Consider the following 20,021-nt stretch of genomic DNA (forward strand, 5'->3'; position numbering starts at 1 on the left):
AACTATTCCAATCAATAAAAAAAGAGGGAATCCTCCCTAACTCATTTTATGAGGCCAACATCATCCTGATACCAAAGCCTGGCAGAGACACAACAAAAAAAGAGAATTTTAGACCAATATCCCTGATGAACATGGATGCAAAAATCCTCAATAAAATACTGGCAAACCAGATCCAGCAGCACATCAAAAAGCTTATCCACCATGATCAAGTAGGCTTCATCCCTGGGATGCAAGGCTGGTTCAACATTCGCAAATCAATAAACATAATCCAGCATATAAACAGAACCAAAGACAAGAACCACATGATTATCTCAATAGATGCAGAAAAGGCTTTTGACAAAATTCAACAGCCCTTCATGCTAAAAACGCTCAATAAATTCGGTATTGATGGAACGTACCTCAAAATCATAAGAGCTATTTATGACAAACCCACAGCCAATATCATACTGAATGGGCAAAAACTGGAAAAATTCCCTTTGAAAACTGGCACAAGACAGGGATGCCCTCTCTCACCACTCCTATTCAACATAGTGTTGGAAGTTCTGGCTAGGGCAATCAGGCAAGAGAATTCAGTTAGGAAAAGAAGACGTCAAATTGTCCTTCTTTGCAGATGACACGATTGTATATTTAGAAAACCCCATTGTCTCAGCCCAAAATCTCCTTAAGTTGATAAGCAACTTCAGCAAAGTCTCAGGATACAAAATTAATGTGCAAAAATCACAAGCATTCTTATACACCAGTAACAGACAAACAGAGAGCCAAATCATGAATGAACTTCCATTCACAATCGCTTCAAAGAGAATAAAATATCTAGGAATCCAACTTACAAGGGATGTAAAGGACCTCTTCAAGGAGAACTACAAACCACTGCTCAGTGAAATGAAAGAGGACACAAACAAATGGAAGAACATACCATGCTCATGGATAGGAAGAATCAATATCGTGAAAATGGCCATACTGCCCAAGGTAATTTATAGATTCAATGCCATCCCCATCAAGCTACCAATGAGTTTCTTCACAGAATTGGAAAAAACTGCTTTAAAGTTCATATGGAACCAAAAAAGAGCCTGCATTGCCAAGACAATCCTAAGTCAAAAGAACAAAGCTGGAGGCATCACGCTACCTGACTTCAAACTATACTACAAGGCTACAGTAACCAAAACAGCATGGTACTGGTACCAAAACAGAGATATAGACCAATGGAACAGAACAGAGTCCTCAGAAATAATACCACACATCTACAGCCATCTGATCTTTGACAAACCTGAGAGAAACAAGAAATGGGGAAAAGATTCCCTATTTAATAAATGGTGCTGGGAAAATTGGCTAGCCATAAGTAGAAAGCTGAAACTGGATCCTTTCCTTACTCCTTATATGAAAATTAATTCAAGATGGATTAGAGACTTAAATGTTAGACCTAATACCATAAAAATCCTAGAAGAAAACCTAGGTAGTACCATTCAGGACATAGGCATGGGCAAAGACTTCATGTCTAAAACACCAAAAGCAACGGCAGCAAAAGCCAAAATTGACAAATGGGATCTAATTAAACCAAAGAGCTTCTACATAGCAAAAGAAACTACCATCAGAGTGAACAGGCAACCTACAGAATGGGAGAACATTTTTGCAATCTACTCATCTGACAAACGGCTAATATCCAGAACCTACAAAGAACTCAAACAAATTTACAAGAAAAAAAAACCCCATCAAAAAGTGGGCAAAGGATATGAACAGACATTTCTCAAAAGAAGACATGCATACAGCCAACAGACACATGAAAAAATGCTCATCATCACTGGCCATCAGAGAAATGCAGATCAAAACCACAATGCGATACCATCTCACACCAGTTAGAATGGCAATCATTAAAAAGTCAGGAAACAACAGGTGCTGGAGAGGATGTGGAGGAATAGGAACACTTGTACACTGTTGGTGGGATTGTAAACTAGTTCAACCATTATGGAAAACAGTATGGCGATTCCTCAAAGATCTAGAAATAGATGTACCATATGACCCAGCCATCCCATTACTGGGTATATACCCAAAGGATTACAAATCATGCTGCTATAAAGACACATGCACACGTATGTTTATTGCGGCACTATTCACAATAGCAAAGACTTGGAATCAACCCATATGTCCATCAGTGACAGACTGGATTAAGAAAATGTGGCACATATACACCATGGAATACTATGCAGCCATAAAAAGGGATGAGTTTGTGTCCTTTGTAGGGACATGGATGCAGCTGGAAACCATTCTCAGCAAACTATCACAAGAACAGAAAACCAAACACCGCATGTTCTCACTCATAGGTGGGAACTGAACAATGAGATCACTTGGACTGGGGAAGGGGAACATCACGCACCGGGGCCTATCACGGGGAGGGGGGAGGGGGGAGGGATTGCATTGGGAGTTATACCTGATGTAAATGACGAGTTGATGGGTGCTGACGAGTTGTTGGGTGCAGCACACTAACATGGCACAAGTATACATATGTAAGAAACCTGCACGTTATGCACATGTATCCTAGAACTTAAAGTATAATAATAATAAATAAATAAATAAATAAAAAGAAAAAAAATGAAACCATAAATTATAAATAGGTACTTTACACAAAGGTGATACAGAATATCAAATAATATGCTAATAGAAGAGGTTTTAAGAAGGTACACATATGATTTGTTCTCTGTTTTAAAAGATATCAATTGATTTTTTTGATTATTTACCATGCAAGGCATTATACTACTGCTACATGAAATAAATAGATAAAAGAGACATGAATTCTCCTTTCAGTAAAATGAACACTCTGTTGGTATCAGCGCTGTACTGCATAAAGTCCATAAACATAAGTTGATGGTTACAAGTTTTATGTTTAAAGGGAAAATTTTAAAGTAAGTATCCTATTAAAAGTCATCCTTCTTTTTTTTTTAATTAATTTATTATTATTATTATACTTTAAGTTGTAGGGTACATGTGCATAACGTGCAGGTTTGTTACATATGTATACTTGTGCCATGTTGGTGTGCTGCACCCATCAACTTGCTTCTTTATTGACTAAGTACTAAACCTAACCTACTTTAGTGAAAGCACTTCTTTCTTTCAGACTTTTACTTAGTGGATGATGAAAACCTAGAACAGAAAGTGCTTAATTCTAAGAAACACTCACTATGAAAACTGAATTATTACAGCTGAACAAATGTATCTTGACTTTTGTGGTTATTGTGAGAATCGTAAACATCAGAATATAAGCTATTTGATATCAAGTGTCAGTATTTGGTGCCATTGGTTTATACATATTACAAGATATATAGAGTTACCATTTAACTATTGACATCATTATTCAGTGTTCCAAAATAAGAACAGAGATTTTGATGTACTGACTTTGAGTAAGTTTTATCAGGTTCCAGTTCAACTTGAAGAAGGTAAAGAGATGTTTTCGTATAAATCATTCATTGAAATATAGATGCAAAACAGTAATTTAATGCTGTGGCTTGGAATTTCTACCTTTTTGATTTCTCATCTAATTCTATCTAATTGGTGACATGTGAATAAATATGTATATAAAGATTATTTCTTACTCGAAAAGTAAGAGTAGGAGAGGACATAACAAGAATGTGTCTTCAATGTCCAGCCATTAGCCACTCCTCTTTCTTGCTGCACCATATCACTATGCTCAGTTCCTCCTTTGGTGAGACACACATTCAAATGTTTAAAGTTATACTATGAAGAATGTTATGTTTTGCAGAATTATGTCAGAATTCTGCCAGGCTCTAGAGGAAGAACCAAATCTTTTTGGGAAATCAGTTACCATTTCTCAGAGGAAATGACATTTAAGGTAGAACTAAAACAATGAGTTGATTTTGATAGAAAAGGAGTGCAGTTGTGTTTCAGATATAGTTATCTTCAGGTTCTTTACATAATCCATGTTTAGTTTAGTTTTATATCTTTATTCTTTATAATATTTTCATAAACTGTTTTTGTATACATTACAACATTTAAATTGAGTAGTATTCTTGATACTACACATACTTTTAGCTCTAAGGTAGAGGTCAGAAACGTGACATTTAGATTAAATTCATTTTCCTTAATCATGTGTCGTTTGGCACAACTAAAACACAAACTGACTCCAAGTGTAGTACCTTTTCCATGGGACAGAAATGAAGGAATTATATTGTACCAAGTTGAATGGTTCGTCCCCAAGATGTAATTGTTGATATGTTATTTTAACCACTGAAATTTGGGTCTCAAAATTATTTATTATAGAAAACTAAAAGTGTAATAGATATGTTTGAAATCAGATTGCCATGTTAAATTTAGGCTTTATGTAGCTTTATTGGGAATGAATAAATCTGATGTTTTCTGAATTATTTATTGTCCATGATCCATAGTAGAAATATTATATGTTTTTTATATATTTGATAGAACTAGAAGTCATTGTATGGGGATTGAATAATATAAAAGGTGGCATAACATAGTGGTTAGAAGGATGGACCCTGGAACCAGTCTGCTTAGATTTACCACCTTGTTTTGCCACTTACCAGCTGGGTGACTTGGGATAAGTTACTTAACCTGTTTGTTATCAGTTTCCCTATCTGAAAATGGTCATAAGAGTCTGAAAATAGTGTATTTTCTGTCAGGTTGTTACAAGGGTTAAACAGATTGTCATTATTATTATTTTTTGAGACTCTGTCACCCAGGCTGGAGTGCAGTGGCATTAACTCAGCTTACTGCAACCTCCACCTCCCAAGTTCTAGAGATTCTCTTGCCTCAGCCTCCCGAGCAACTGGGACTACAGACGTGCACCACCATGCCCAGCTAAGTTTTGTAATATGTTTTGGTAGAGACAAGGTTTTGCCATGTTGTCCAGGGTGATCTTGAACTCCTGGGTTCAAACAATCTGCCTGCCTCAGCCTCCCAAGGTGCTGGGATTACAGGTGTGAGCCACCATGCCTGGACAAACAGGTTAATATTTGTAAAGCACTTGTAGCAGTGCCTGGCATGTAGTAGGTGCTATAGAAGTTTTGATTAAATAAGATAGATGGGCATGAAGCTTGACAGAGTTTTATAGAGTAGGCATGTCTTGCCTTTAAAATACACCTAGCTGCAGAAAATGTTGTCTTTTCTTTCTTACAAACTTCTCTATTATCCTTTAGAAATATAATGAATTGAAAACTAGTATATCCAAAATAGTGTACTTTTACTCTTTGAATAACCAGATCATGTTATTCCATGAGAATTATGTTTTTCATAGCTATTTGAACAGTACTTTTAAGCCACATGTAGGTTTCAAGGTCTCTAATTTTTTCATTAGCATTGTATCAGAGAATATAGTATTTACAAAAAACATGTAGCTGTTTTGGTTAGTGATGACTGGAAATATTGCTTGACAGTAGTTTAATAGTGCCCATACTGCTTGGAAATATTAGCATTTATTAGATAGATTTCTTTTCAAATGTAATAATAGTGCTCATATAGTACTAATGTTTTTCGTCACTAGGTTTTAAAATTTTGACCATGAGACCTTTGTGCAAACCTTTATTATTCATGGTTTCAAGTAATTTTAAAATTTGGTCTGTATTTTAAGCCAATTATTTAGATTGCTAGAGATATACAGTAATATTACGTAACCATCTTCTTCTAATACTAACGTACAGAAGAAAAGAAAGAAGTCCAAATAAGTACAAAGTAAATTAATATATATGTTTTAAAGAAATATGACAGGTAATTCACTTTTATAAAATAATTAATTCTGAAATATATATAATAAAGAGTTAAATACTTAAAATACTTACCACTCCTTTACCCATCATCATTTCCATTTTTCCCTCCTCAGAGGTACTCTGTCACAGGCTTGCTTTTTTAGTCTTCTATAACTTTTTCTATTTGTGGGAAGACAAATTTGTATTCAAACTTAATATACTGTTTAAAAACATATTTGGATGATACCACACATATGTTTGAGGTTTTTCACTTTGTAAGATACCAAAAATATGCCTTTATTCACACCTGTAACTGTATCTCATCTTTAAATGGTTTAATTTTACTCTTTATTGCAAATATTTCCAAATTAGCTGTTTCTTTTTTGATGGACGGATAAATTGTTTAGCATTTTCTTTCCTCTCTTCTTCTCTCCTTCCCTTTCTTTCTTTTTTGCTGCTACAGAAATTACCACTGATACTGAATATCTTTTATAAATTGTGTGCATGCACCCTCACAACTTTTACTATTTCCATAGCATATTCTTAGAAATGGGATTGTTTTATAGAACAAGTATGCTTGAAATTTTTTTTTTCTTTTGAAACAGTCTTACTCTGTTGCCCAGGCTGGAATGCAGTGGTGCGATCTTGGCTCACTGCAGCCTTGACCTCCTGGGCTTAAGCAATTCACTTGCCTCAGCCACCCGAGTAGCTGGGATTACAGGTGTGTGTCACCGCACCTCGCTAATTTTTATTTATATTTTATTTATTTATTTATTTACTTTTAGTAGAGAAGGGGTTTACCATGTTAGCCAGGTTGGTCTCAAACTCCTGACCTCAAGTGATCCACATACTTCAGCCTCCCAAAATGCTGGGATTATATATGTGCACCATCCACCGTGGCCAGCATGTTTAAATTTGTAACAGATATAAATTGCCCTCTGTTGCAATTCCGTTCTATAGAGCATACCTATTTTCCCCATATATAAAACATTCTCACAGGAGGCTTCAACAGTGACAAATTTTGTGGGTATACAAATTAACTCTTTAACATGTTTCCAGTGTAACAGATGAAAAGTATGTCTGATTGTTGGATATCTGATGAAAAGGATATCTGATATCTTAATTTTTATTTCTTTGTTAGCAATGTTGAGCATTTTAAAAATAAGTTTACTAGCCAAATAACATTTTTTTCTGTAAATTATGTATTCTTATCTTTTCTATTTTTTTATAGTCGTTTATCTATTTGCCACCTTATATCTTTACTTGGATGTCTAATGGAAATCTCAGTTTAAGACGTCCCAAACTAAGTTTCCTTTCTTCTCAAATGTACTTTTCCTATAGCTCCATTCTTCCAGTCTCTCAGTCCCAGTAACTTTGAGTCATCTTTGATTTCTCTCCTACTATACATCTAATCCATCAGTAAGTCTTATTGGCTGTATCTTTGAAACGGATACAGCGGTTCACCACTTCTTGCCACCTCCTTGCTTCTGCTATCTCTTACAACCTGTCTTCCTTTTTCAACACTGGATCCATGTAGTAAATTTTTTGCATAGCAGCCAAAGAAGTTCTTTCAAAACACATATTCAACAATGCCGTGACTGTATTGAGAATCCGTTACTCTGTCCCAGTTCCCTCAAGTGAAAACCATCTTCTTACTATGACCTACATGAGTCCTGTATGACCTGGTCCCTATATATAGCTCTAACCTCATCTCCTACTTTTCTCACGCTTGCTCACTCTGCTCAAGCCATCTTTGCCTCCATACTTAGCTTGAAAATCCCAAACATACCTCTGACTTCAGACATTTGTTGTTTTTGTTTCATCTGACTACTGTAATGCTCTGCCCCCTGAGATCTGCATGGATCTCTCCCAAACTGGTTTGCTTTAAAAAACATTATTTAAAATTGCTGATATTCACCATATCATAATATATGACATTATAACTATGAGAAAGAAAAAGTCCATTATTCATGCCCTTAAGGTATTTTAAATATGGAATCAATGCTCATATATTAACCAAGTTGGGGGAGAAGGGAAGTATGAGTGGATATGGCAACTAATCATATATCACCACATTCTCATAGTGGTGATGTAATTTAATTTAATAAAAATTTATTTAGATCTGATTTATTTATTTTATTCTACTTTAGAAGTACATAAAATACTATGTATAAATTATGTATTTGCATTAACTTAAGCTGTATTATATAAATGTGTCTGCTCAGTTTTAAATGAATCTGTTTAGTTATAATACACTATTATAAATTACTCAATTGTTTAAAATAATTCCTGAAATCTTTCATTATGAAGACATGGTTGAAATCCTCCAATTTCTTTACTTTGAATGAACAAAATTTTAAATAATACAGAGAGTGGAATATCACATTTCATTTTATTAAGAAATCTTCCTTTTATGTAATCACATACCTGTTTTGGTTATCATCAAAATCCCCCCCTCCCCCGCCCTTTTTTTTTTTTTTTTTTTTTTGAGACAATGTGTCGCTCTGTTGCCCAGGCTGCAGTGCAGTGGTGCAATCTCACCTCATTGCAGCAACCTCTGCCTCCTGGGTTCCAGTGATTCTCCTGCCTCAGGCTCCCGAGTAGCTGCGATTACAGGCGCCTGCCACCATGCCTGACTAATTTTTGTGTTTTTAGTAGAGATGGGGTTTCACCATGTTAGCCAGGCTTGTCTGGAACTCCTGACATCAAATGATCTGCCTGACTCGGCCTCCCAAAGTGTTGGGGACTCACAGGCATGAGTCAACGCGCCTGGCCAAAAGTCACTTTTTAAAATTGAGAGATTTTTATGGGTAAGCTTTTGTTATCAGGAAGATTTACATATGGGAAGACTAATTTTCTATCAATTTTGGATGAATCAAGTGCTTTTTAGGTGAATTTCTCTTTTTTTTCCAAGAAAAAATTTTATTGATGTATTACCTTTATACTGAAAATTGGACAAGTTGTTAAGTTACTGCTTAATGAACTCTTAGAAAGTGAATACATGCATGTAATTAATAAATAGAACATTTATCTCTTCACAAGTCTACCTTCTAGTCACTAATCCCTGACAAGAGTGAGTGCTCTCCTGACTTGTAACAAATTAGGCCTGCTTATTTTTGAATACTTGCAAAAATCAGTTCTGTAAGAGAAAATGATGTACAATGGCAATTCGTAATCTCGTATAAAAATTGTAATTTTAAGCAAGAGAAGAAATAATCTTGAAAATACAATTGGTATGTTTTTGTGAAATTGTAAGGTATGTTTCTATTAAATAATTAGCTGTTCTCATACTCAGAATCCCGCCCATTGTCAGTTCCTGTTAAAGCCATGTTGAATATATCTGAAAGCTGTAGAAGTCCTGAAGAAAGAATGAAGGAATTTATTGGAATAGTTTGGAATGCAGTGAAGCATCTCACACTACAGGTAAAATAAAAGTTAGAAATATGGATCTAATTTCTATAATCCTTTTTAATTCCCAGCATTGTTAATATTGGTAAGATTTTTCTCACATGTAACAATTATGTATACCATCTCATCTTCATAATTTAGTTGAAAATAATTGGTGTACTTCACTTATCCTAAAAATAATTTTATGAAACTCATATGATCTTCCTTATAGTTATAAAAATATAAACATTTTGACATGTTCCTTGAATTAAAAAATTTTAGTTCATTCTACTTTTTGTTTAAGCATTATTTTCACAATTTTAAGTGCTTAATAGATCCATTCTTATCTCAGTACTGAGATAAAGTCTGAGTTGTGATTAAATTAACATGAAATGGTTATCTAGTTACTTTTCATACATAATTATAAGTTAAATACGAAAATTATAATAGTTATTTCCTTATTGTTATTAAATTTTCTTATTGATTTTTACTTTAAAATGCACGATTTTATCTTACTGAATTACTTTCCTTCAAGATCATGTTTAACCTGATGAAAATATACATTTAGATGCTTATTTGATAAGCTAACAGTTATATATTTTAGTTTTTGCATAGGATTTTTTCTCTGTAATACCAGAGGCATCCTTATATAATTTTATATGTAGCAGATAGTAATATCAAGGGCTTAAGTCAAAGCCTTTCACTTTGACTTAAGATATAAAAGTTGCAATAGAAAATTGTTCCCACCTTACTATGAGAACAAGGTTATATCATCTATAAAATTACAGCTGTATTAAGCCCATAGAGATCTGAGGTCTTAAATTGACATTACCATAATGGCAGGGTGCTAAAATTCAAAAAAGTGACAAGCAACTCACTTTTTGAAACCCAAGAATCTCAGAAAACTCCATGAAGAATATAGAAAAAGGAGAACATAGCTAAGTACCTAGCAGTCAAACTACTGAAAACTCAAGGAGAACATTTTATTTTATTTTATTTAAAGTGGGAAGATCTTTATTTATCAATATTCTTGTTTACCTGAAGACTAGACTGGAAGAGACTGAAATTATAAGTAAGGCAGACCTAGATATGTATTTCTTAGCAATGTAATGTTGGGGAGTTTCTTCTTGTTTCTCTGTCCACAAGTTAGAGATTATAATGTCTTCTTCATGAAGAGGGTGGAAAATATAGAGTGATAAAGTATATGAAAGCAACTGATAAAATTTATTCGTTTATTGATTCATTTTGCAAAAGTTACAATACTGTATTCAGAGAACATACTGAAGAAAACTAATGCAGTCCTGTCCTCATGAAGATCATAGTTTGGCAAGGAGAGACATTCATTAAATGATTGTACTTAAAATAATTTGACTATATTGATGATGATCCTGCTTCATGAACATATGTGTCAATTAAGCTAACCCTAGAAGAATCAGGAAACATTTGGGTACTCAATAACACCTGTGTTTTCTTTTTCTATTTCGTCTTTCTCTCCTGTAGCTGTAGCTTTTCTCTAAAGCAGCTGAAGGCTGCCCTGCCCTTCAGCAGGCAGATAAGAACTGATGGAGATAACACCCTTGGGATTATCTTCACCTACCATGGGAAATGATTCTGTAGCATTCCTTGTCTGTCAATGTGTCCTCAGTAGAATTAAGCTTCAGGTGTCCCAGGTTTGCCAGCACACCCATTTTGGTTACTGTCCTTTTGAGAAAATTTAAGAAGTGGGTAGACAATAAAGGCATGTTATATACAGATTAAAAACATTAAAAATGACTCCTTACATCTTATTAGAAACAATGGAGGCCAGAAGACAATAGAATAACATCTTTTATGTGCTGGGGAAAATCGGCACATAACATAGAATTAACATAGAATTCTCTAGTCAGCAAAGTATTCATCAAAAATGTTGGCCAATAAATACATAAAGACAGAAGAACTTTTCTCCAATAGAAATTAACTGCAAGATATTCTGAAAGAAGTTATTTAGGCTGAAAGGAAATTATGACAGATAGAATCTTGGTTTTTCAGAAAGTAATGAAGTATATCCGAAAGTATAAATATGTTGGAAAACAACTGAATATTGCAAAAAAATAGAATTCAAGGAGAAAGCTTTAGTGTGTTTTAGCCTTTTGGCTATTAGCTTCTTTCCTCTTTATTTTCCAGTTAACTTTTTGTTTGTTTGTTTTTTGTTTTTGGACAGAATCTTACTCTGTCGCCCAAGCTGGAGCGCAGTGGTGTGATCTCAACTCACTGCAACTTTCGCCTCCCAGGTTCAAGCAATTCTTCTGCCTCGGCCTCCCCAGTAGCTGGAATTACAGGTGCCTGCCACCATGCCCAGCTAATTTTTTATTGTATTTTTAGTAGAGTTGCCATGTTGGCCAGGCTGGTCTCGAATTCCTGACCTCAGGTGATCTGCCTGCCTTGGTCTCCCAAAATGCTGGGATTACAGGCATGAGCCCCTGCACTTGGCCCTAGTTAAATTTAACATTAAAAAATATGTGGCACTTAACAAAGTAAAGGAGCTTTGATTAAGATCAAAATTCAGCAGTTAAATGAAATTTCAGTAATTTATTCAGAAAATATTTATGAAGTCCCTAATCTGTCCTACACTCCAGCCAGCCCTTAGTCCTGCAGATGTGAGGAAATTGTCTCTGTGAGCAAGTAGAGTGAGTTTGGAAGTGTATGCTTTCCCAGGTGAGCCTCTGGATGAAAACACAGATGGTCAACACTTTTATTGCAGCTTTTTGAGTCAGTAATTCAAGTATTTAGCTAAGCCTTACCCAGATTATTGACCCACAGAAACTGCAACAAATGTCTCTTGTTTTAGGCTGTTACATTTGTGGTGATTTCTTATATAGCATAGAAAATGAATATAGACAGATATAGACACATTATGCATAGCTATAGTGTCTGATTAATCACTATAAGAAATACATACCTGCCATAAAAACCTTTTAGAATTCATCCAAAAACATCTCTAGTGCATAAAAATACTATTTAATATAAGAGCTCAGAATCTTGATTTTAGCATTCCTTTATAGCGTTTCTTTTCTGAGCATGCTGCTTATAAGAAAGTTAAGAGAAGAATGAGAGGAAGAAAGTGTGGATTGTTGTTCTTGTGTAATTAACTCTTAGCTTGCAGAATTATGACTTTTTTAGGGACATCAGCTATATTTCACCAATTTCAGCCATCATGAGTCATTTTAATGAATATCCTAGTAACTCCTTGCGTTGACTTACCCGTCCTTCTCCCTTCGAGATACGCTTTGTACAGTGGTAACATCCATCTCTTAAATTTTGTTACATGTTGGGCTATATGCTGAGAAAGCAAAAGAGACATAATAGTTGTCATGGTCTAGCTGGGAAAAGGCTAAGTGCCATGGTATGGAGTATCCTGTAGGGAGACCCTTAGAAAACTTAATGATGAAAGAAGAGAAATGGGAATGTCAAGAGGAATGTTACTTATTGAAAGGATGCCTCGGGCATGTACTTCCTGGTTTGTGATGAATTTGGATGTTATCCTAGGTAAGTATTTATTGCTTTGTGGAAGATCTAGTTGATACCACTGTGTGGTTTAGAATATGATAGCTACCAATAATATTTAGTTGTTTAAAGTTTACTATAGATCTAAATGTTATTTCATGATAATAGAACTGGTTATATTAAAAAATCCTCATTCCCTCTTATCTTTTTATTAATAATTGAATAATGTGGTATAGTTATCTTTTTATTGATATCACTTTGAGTAGTTCTATAATAGGGAACATGAAAGATAGTATTGGGTTACATGATTCTTTGACAGCTCTAGGAAAATACTCCAATTTAAGATTCCAAGTAATATCAGAAATCTTTACACTATCTATAAACAACTAGGTACATCAATATTCTACAGCGTAGGATATACTAGAGAATGTCCTTCTCTGGCTGGGATTAAATAACAGAAACCAGATTTATTTCACTGCTTGAAATAACCAAAAAATTATTGAAATATATAACACAAAGGTTTCAAACCACTAGGCAATAAGCCAAGTGGAGAGTGATTCCTGAGAGTCTTAAGATAGAATCAGCAGGACTTAGTAATTAATTGATTTGGGGAATAAGGGAACACAGTCTAAGAGATCTTCTAGATTCTAGTTTTGGTGTTTGGGTAATAGTGATACTATTAAATGAAGCAGCTTTTCTAGATTAGGGGCACATACGGATTTTGAATTTACACATGTATTTGAAATGTATGTGAGACATCCAGGTATGTATTAGATATTTATATCTGGAGTTTAAGAAAACAGATTAAGAGAAGAGATATAATTTTAGGAGTTATCTGCAGATGGTTTTCAAACCGGAAGAATGGGTCATTCAAGAAAGCATGTAAAGTTGAAGAGCAATGGGCCAAGGGAATACCATTTAAAAAGTTGTTAGTAGAAGAGAGAATGTCCTTGAAGGAAATTATGTTAGTGATCAGAAATGGAGGAGGAGAAACCAGAGAGTTCATGAAAGCAAAAAATGCATAGAATGTTGAGGAGATAGTGGTCAGCAATGTCAAATTCTAGATGTTAACTATATGCTTTACTTGCTTATTTGCAGTATAAAATGGATAAATTAAATAATGGTTAAGGTTACTTCCAACTCTAACATTATTGTATGATTCTTTTGCTTATTTTATAATGATGCAGTACCTTTATTAGCTTCATTACCATCAACAAACTTAATTTTATCTATCACTTTGAATTAATTGTAAGTTATTATAGTGATTTTCCTCATTTTTCCTTTTTTATCTCTAATTATGGTAAAACACATATAACATAAAATTTACCTTCCTTACTATTTGGAATAAACTATATGGTTTATTTTGTGGTTCCTTGATTTGAGTAAGCTTATTGAATATCAGTTAACATAATCATTGCAGTACCAAATAATACATCTTTTTATAGGTTATCTTAAATATGACCTAGGTACTTGGCTTGCCTCACCCTAGTCCTGGCCCTGTGTTAAACATACTATATATTTAAACATTTCCAGATGTTAATGTATTGTGAACATTTTTAAAGATAAAATTAGATTCTCATTAAATGATTACAATTTAGACTCTGAAAATCTGAGTTTTATTTTTAAAAGCATTGTCATTTTTTAAGATGTCTTATGAGCCAAAATATAAAACAGAAAACCCTGCAAGTTGTCATCAGATAAAACAGGACATCATAACTTAAAGGTTTCGAAGGATTATTCTTTTAGTGGAAGTTTAAGCAAGTAATTATGTTTGGAACCAGAATTTCTGCAAAGTTGATGTTGGAGCCAAAGTTGATATTTGCTAAACCCATGTTCTTTTTTGCTTAGAATAGAAACATGTATGTTACATAAAATAATTAACAATATTTGCTGTAACCTATTTGATTTTCAGTTTGGAAGGAGTTTCCATACTTAATTATAATGGATACTCCGTGTAGTCTTGGACAGTCTTTTTAAAAATAAATATATATGAACTTTGGGGCCGGGCATGGTGGCTCACACCTGTAATCCCTGCACTTTGAAAGACCTATGCAGGCAGATGACTTGAAGTTAGGAGTTCAAGACCAGCATGGCTAACATGGTGAAAGCCTGTCTCTACTAAAAAACAAAAATTAGCTGGGCATAGTGGTGCCTACCCGTAGTCCCAGCTACCCTGGAGGCTGAGGCAGGAGAACAGCGTGAACCCGGGAGGTGGAGGTTACAGGGAGCTGAGATTGTGCCACTGCAGTCCAGCCTGGGTGACAGAGTGAGACTCTGTCTCAAAAATAAAAATTAAAAAAATAAAAATATATGAACTTTGGGAGCCTTTTAACAATAGATTAGCATAAGTTCACCTGTTCTTTCCAAGTTTTCTGTACCTGCTCATTAACAAAGATTCTATTAAAGCTATGTTTTTATTCTAGAAGCACATAATTGGCAATAGTATATAGTTGATAAAATAGAAATGTGCTGGCTAGAATTTACTCCTTTCTAGGAAAATATTTCTCTGCTTATTGCCAGACTTAGCTTTTTTTTTTTTTTTTTTTTTTGTCATTTACATCAAAGTTCATCTTGCTGTCCTTTGACATTTACTTGCATTTTCTTTTCTTTTCTTTTTCTTTCTTTTTTTTTTTTATACTCTCTGAGGTCTTCTGAATGGACTGAAGTCTTCTGAGTTTAATGGCATTTTTAATTTCAGTACCAAGCATTCTGGTCTCTTTCTTTTGGTAATAATGCTCTGTTATTCCTTTAGGGATCTACTTCCCACATTCTGTGTTATTTTGATGAGAATGTCAGGCAAGGTGTCTCAATCAGCATAAGGTAGTTAAGCTGGGCCAGTTGAATTCTTTCTTCTAGGAAGTTATATCTAGAGCATGACTAGTGATGAAAAAAATCATACTGCTTGATGTCCTGATATCCAGTGAACTCCTTGGCCTTTATTTTCAGAATTAAATAGGAGTAGACATTTTAGGCCAGAGAGATCAACTATCAATCATGCTAATTATAAAAGTAAGATTTTATATTTAATCCTTACAAATTTTACACACAGGCCCACATTCTTATTTATAGGCATTGAACAAGTGACAGCCATTGCATGGCAGTTTGTTAGGAGGAAGTCTGGAATTCAAATCTGGGAATTTTTAATGTCTTCCCTTGATGAGATTTTTATGGAAAAAGTGTGAAGATTTATAACACTTACTCTGGAAAGGATGACAACCAAGACAACCAACTGTAGGGTTTTAATCTATGGCCCCAAATTGGTTGTATTTAAATTTCTACTACATATGATGATATCCAAAATATTTTCATGATGCACTGAAAATTTATCAAATAGGAAAACTGTGATTTGGGTTATAGTTTATGTATTTGCTATAGTGCAAATAGAATAATACTTATTTTAGTGGTCTCTGTATACATAGACAGTTAAACCATAAGCAACAGTATTTGAAAATAAATGCACTGTGAACAGCTTTTGTAAATCTATGAAGGCTAATAATATATGAGATCTCACATATAGGAGAGTCTTGGTGTTGTTTGTTGACTTTATTTCTTTAGCAAATGTTTAGGTAACACTGTATTGAATATATGTATCAATGGTATGAGTTCCCCCATTTACAGATGAGGAAACTGAAGTCACAGAGAGATTAAATAGCTTATCGAAGATCCTACAGCTGTGTTGAATCATCTTGTTAACAGATCAGTTTTATTAATCACCTTAGAGGTTGCCTCTGGAATGAAATGGTGAACAACATGCATGAAGCAGTTATTTTCATTACCACATGTGATGAAAATAATTGTTTAATTGTTTCTACTTGTTTAACAATTATTTATTGAGTACATAGTACATGCACCACTGTACAATGTACAGAAACTATATAGTGTACAAAATAAGCAAATGTTTGACTTCATTAAGCTTATGTTCTAGTGAGAATTCCGTAAGGATATTAATACTTGAAAGTGATCTTGTTTAAGCTTTTTTAGAGCTGGGACTATGTCTTTTGTCTCTGTATTCCTGACTTCCAGGTCAGTTCATGATAGATATTAGAGAGTACATGAATAAAGGAGAGAAAAAGTAAATGAAATGCACCATACAATGTTCCTTTATTTTTGTTTTTTATTTGAAACTCTTTCCTGAAGAGTAACATACATTTATATAGAGAATATTTGGTACTGTAGAAATTATGCAAAATATAATTATCATTACATTTTCAACTTGTAAATAAAAATAAGTATATTATTTGGGAATAGGAAATAGTAATGTTATTGAATAGGGAAGAAATTGTGGCACAACATTTCAAAGCATTTATCTATAAAGTGCTTTATATGATGGGCAGTAGCTAATTAAGATTTTCAGATTAATGGGTAAATCAAACCTATCTTAGTCTCTTCTTTTTAACTGAATTGGGATCACGGTTATAGAGCACATAAAAGAGAAAAATCTAAGTTTCTGAAACCTCACATATAGAGTTAAGAACTTACAAAGGCATGTATCTTTCAAATAGCACATAAACTAGAAACATCAGGGAAAATAATGCATTGCAATCATTTCATTTATTAAAATAAGAATAACAAATAATTTTTACTTTATTGGTTTATCTTCAGTATATGATACTTAGATATGTAGCCTTTGACCCAGTAGGAATCAAAATAGAGGTGGTTCCACTTCAAGAATTTGTAATAATCCCTTCACTTTAGCACATGAATGTGTTCAGTATTGGCAAAAGAACACGTTGCTACCAAAACTGAAACAAGATCTTTGAAACAGAAAGGATGTTGCCATGGAAAAATGAAGTAACACTCAGTGCAGCTGTGATGCATTCATGAATAGGATATTTTTTTAAAAGATCATTTGTGTTTGGTGTGGCTCAGAGGGTCCCAACCAGATGGTTTCCATGAACATGATCTGACCCCCAGCTTGAGGACTTCTTACTGGCAGATTACTTCATTTTCTTTCCCTTGGATTGTCAGATCCTTACATTAATTCAGAATTTACTGCTGCAGATTTATATTCAGTAATATAAATCACTCAACATTTTACATTAAAACCACAATTTTATACATACAGTTTAACAGTTATTTTAAAAGTGTAAAAAGATTTATATGATAGCTTTAGTATATGTAATAGATATAACATCATAATAATTTTGAGTAATTTTAATTATATTCTTATCATTAAAGGAATTCTCACAAAATATATTTTAGAAAGTTTATTTTAGAGTTGTATATCTGATGCTACTGTAGTGTTGATTCTGTTTGCATTGCTCACATTGTTTACAGTTGATGAAATAATTGATTTTTAAATTAGTGAAATTTTATGTTTTATGATTTTGGAAATTTTGGCATGATTTCAATTTGTTCCTAAGGATTTGTATGCATGTGGATGTGTATGGTAGCATACTAAACTAATTACCTCACATTATTGAAAGCATTTTTCACTGTAATATCAATACCTACATGAAGTGTTAAATACTGACACTTCATATTTTGACCTTTTAACCTGAATTAATAAAGGCTATGCTTTTAATGTGCCATTTTAAATTGTGCAACTGAAAATTACTAGTGAATTATGTTAAATATTTTAAAGCATAATTGTAAGTTACCTGAGACAATGTAGACTTCTATTTCAGAATAAATAAACTACATTCTGATCTTAAGTACATATATTAACACATATGTACTTTATCTAATCTGCAGGATAAGATTTTAGAACTAAAATGAGCTCATGCTTCATGAACCAATGCACTTATTTTTGCAAAATTTTATCTGTATTTTTCGTCACTGAATCCATCAGTTTGTCCACGCCCCAAAATGTGAAGCAAAGACGAACAGGTTTGTTTATTTATAGGTTGGCAAATTATTTATCGTATCAAGGAATTCCAAACCTGCTACATATCATCATGCTCTCACCAGAGTAGTATATTAGGCCTAAGAGAAGAGATATTGCTGTTATCTTTTAAAAATGTAGTCTTTTTGCTAATATAGTTTCTTTGAATATCCAAGAATTTATGAATTAAAAAAAATATTTTGTATTACACCTCCAGATAACATCTTTTTGTGTGAAATATTTTGTAGGAAATCAACCAGTCATAATTTGTATTTTCTCAATAACTTAAACATTGTAGGCTGTTGCAGCAATTGGATAATGAGACACACAGTACTACTTTATAAGCACAGCTAAGACTAATAGACTTTAATCTACATTGCTTCTGAATTAAGAAGTCATGATGAATTCAGTTTTGGGGTTGGGCTTACTTTGTCTCTTTATCTTAATCTTTAAGGTCCTGGCAACTTAATGTAACTCTACTGGAGATAGGAGAGCTTTAAGATAATACATGAAATTATAATTTAGGTAATTTGAAGAATGAAAAAAACAATAAATAATGCTCTGATTTTTAAGTCTTCTGATTTCTCCTATTACCGTGTATTTGTTTATGTATAATAAATCTGATATATGTATGTATACTTGAATCATTGTATATAAAAAGTGAAAGTATGTGATATAAACATGTTTTTTAATGTTTGTCTAGTATTATAAATTGAATGTTTTAAACATTTTTTTCTTATATTCTAGTCTGTGAAGTAAAAATGGAAGAACTAAATTCACATAAAAATAGCCCTTTTTAAAAAAAGTAACAGCAATAAATTGCTAGGTAGTTCTAGGCCTTATCTGGTGTTAACAAAATTTTCTAATAAACTGCAAAAGAAGGAGGGATTTCTGATCTTCTTTGGCCAGCACATTTTCTAACTCAGTCTTGTGTCTTGGAAAAGACTATGTGGAAGGGCAGATCATCTCTTGTCACTGGGCATTTTGTATCGAGTGTATAACAAGAGTAAACAGTACCTTTTCAAGTATTTTTTATATTCATTAGTGAAAATAAGTCATAAAGATAAGTCATCAAATAAGTCATAAATATGGAACGTTTACTTTTTTGGTTGTTTATTCTGGTGAAGATATTAGGTGTTTGAAGGTATATTTAGTCTGATCCAAATATTTTAATTCTGCTTTTCTTTTCTAGCTTGAAGTACAATCTTGTTGTGTGTTTATTCCAAATGATAGCCTGCCTTCCCCAAGTACAATTATATCTGGTGACATTCCTGGAACAGTGAGAAGTTGGTACCATGGACAAACCAGTATGCCAGGAACACTTGTCCTCTGTTTGCCTCAAATAAAGATTATTAGTGCTGGGCACAAGTACATGGAACCTCTTCAGGAGATTCCATTTGTTATCCCACGACCCATCCTCGAAGAAGGTATATTTAAAAATTTTTTTCCTATGGTTAATATTTTATATGGACATTTTTAGATTTGTTGGTGTTTTTAAATGTTTCAGTGTATAAGCAAATCAGTCTTCTCATTGAAAGATTTTCCTGACCAAAGTAAATGAACTAAGTGATGCCATTTATTGCCATCCATATATTTTAATCTTAGTCACATATTCACATATATGT

General features: G+C 33.5%; 1 protein-coding gene across 36 annotated transcripts in view; it reads left to right on the forward strand.

The window, feature by feature from the left end:
• The window catches only part of VPS13B (vacuolar protein sorting 13 homolog B), an 857,597-nt gene that overhangs the window by 391,484 nt on the left and 446,092 nt on the right, over positions 1–20,021 (forward strand). For 33 of the 36 annotated variants that reach the window (XR_012416560.1, XR_012416558.1, XR_012416559.1 and 30 more), the window contains 2 exons: positions 8,998–9,125; positions 19,589–19,823. Coding sequence is in view for 28 of the 36 variants with exons in the window: in XM_073999176.1 (XP_073855277.1) it covers positions 8,998–9,125; positions 19,589–19,823 (363 nt within the window). In the remaining 8 variants the exon portion in view is untranslated. Of the gene's footprint in view, positions 1–8,981; positions 9,126–19,588; positions 19,824–20,021 lie in introns of all 36 variants that reach the window. The other 3 variants (XM_073999193.1, XM_073999192.1, XM_073999191.1) reach the window with 2 other exon arrangements.

Source organism: Macaca fascicularis, chromosome 8 (assembly GCF_037993035.2).
Source record: "Macaca fascicularis isolate 582-1 chromosome 8, T2T-MFA8v1.1".
In the NCBI taxonomy this organism is placed as follows: Eukaryota; Metazoa; Chordata; class Mammalia; order Primates; family Cercopithecidae; genus Macaca; species Macaca fascicularis.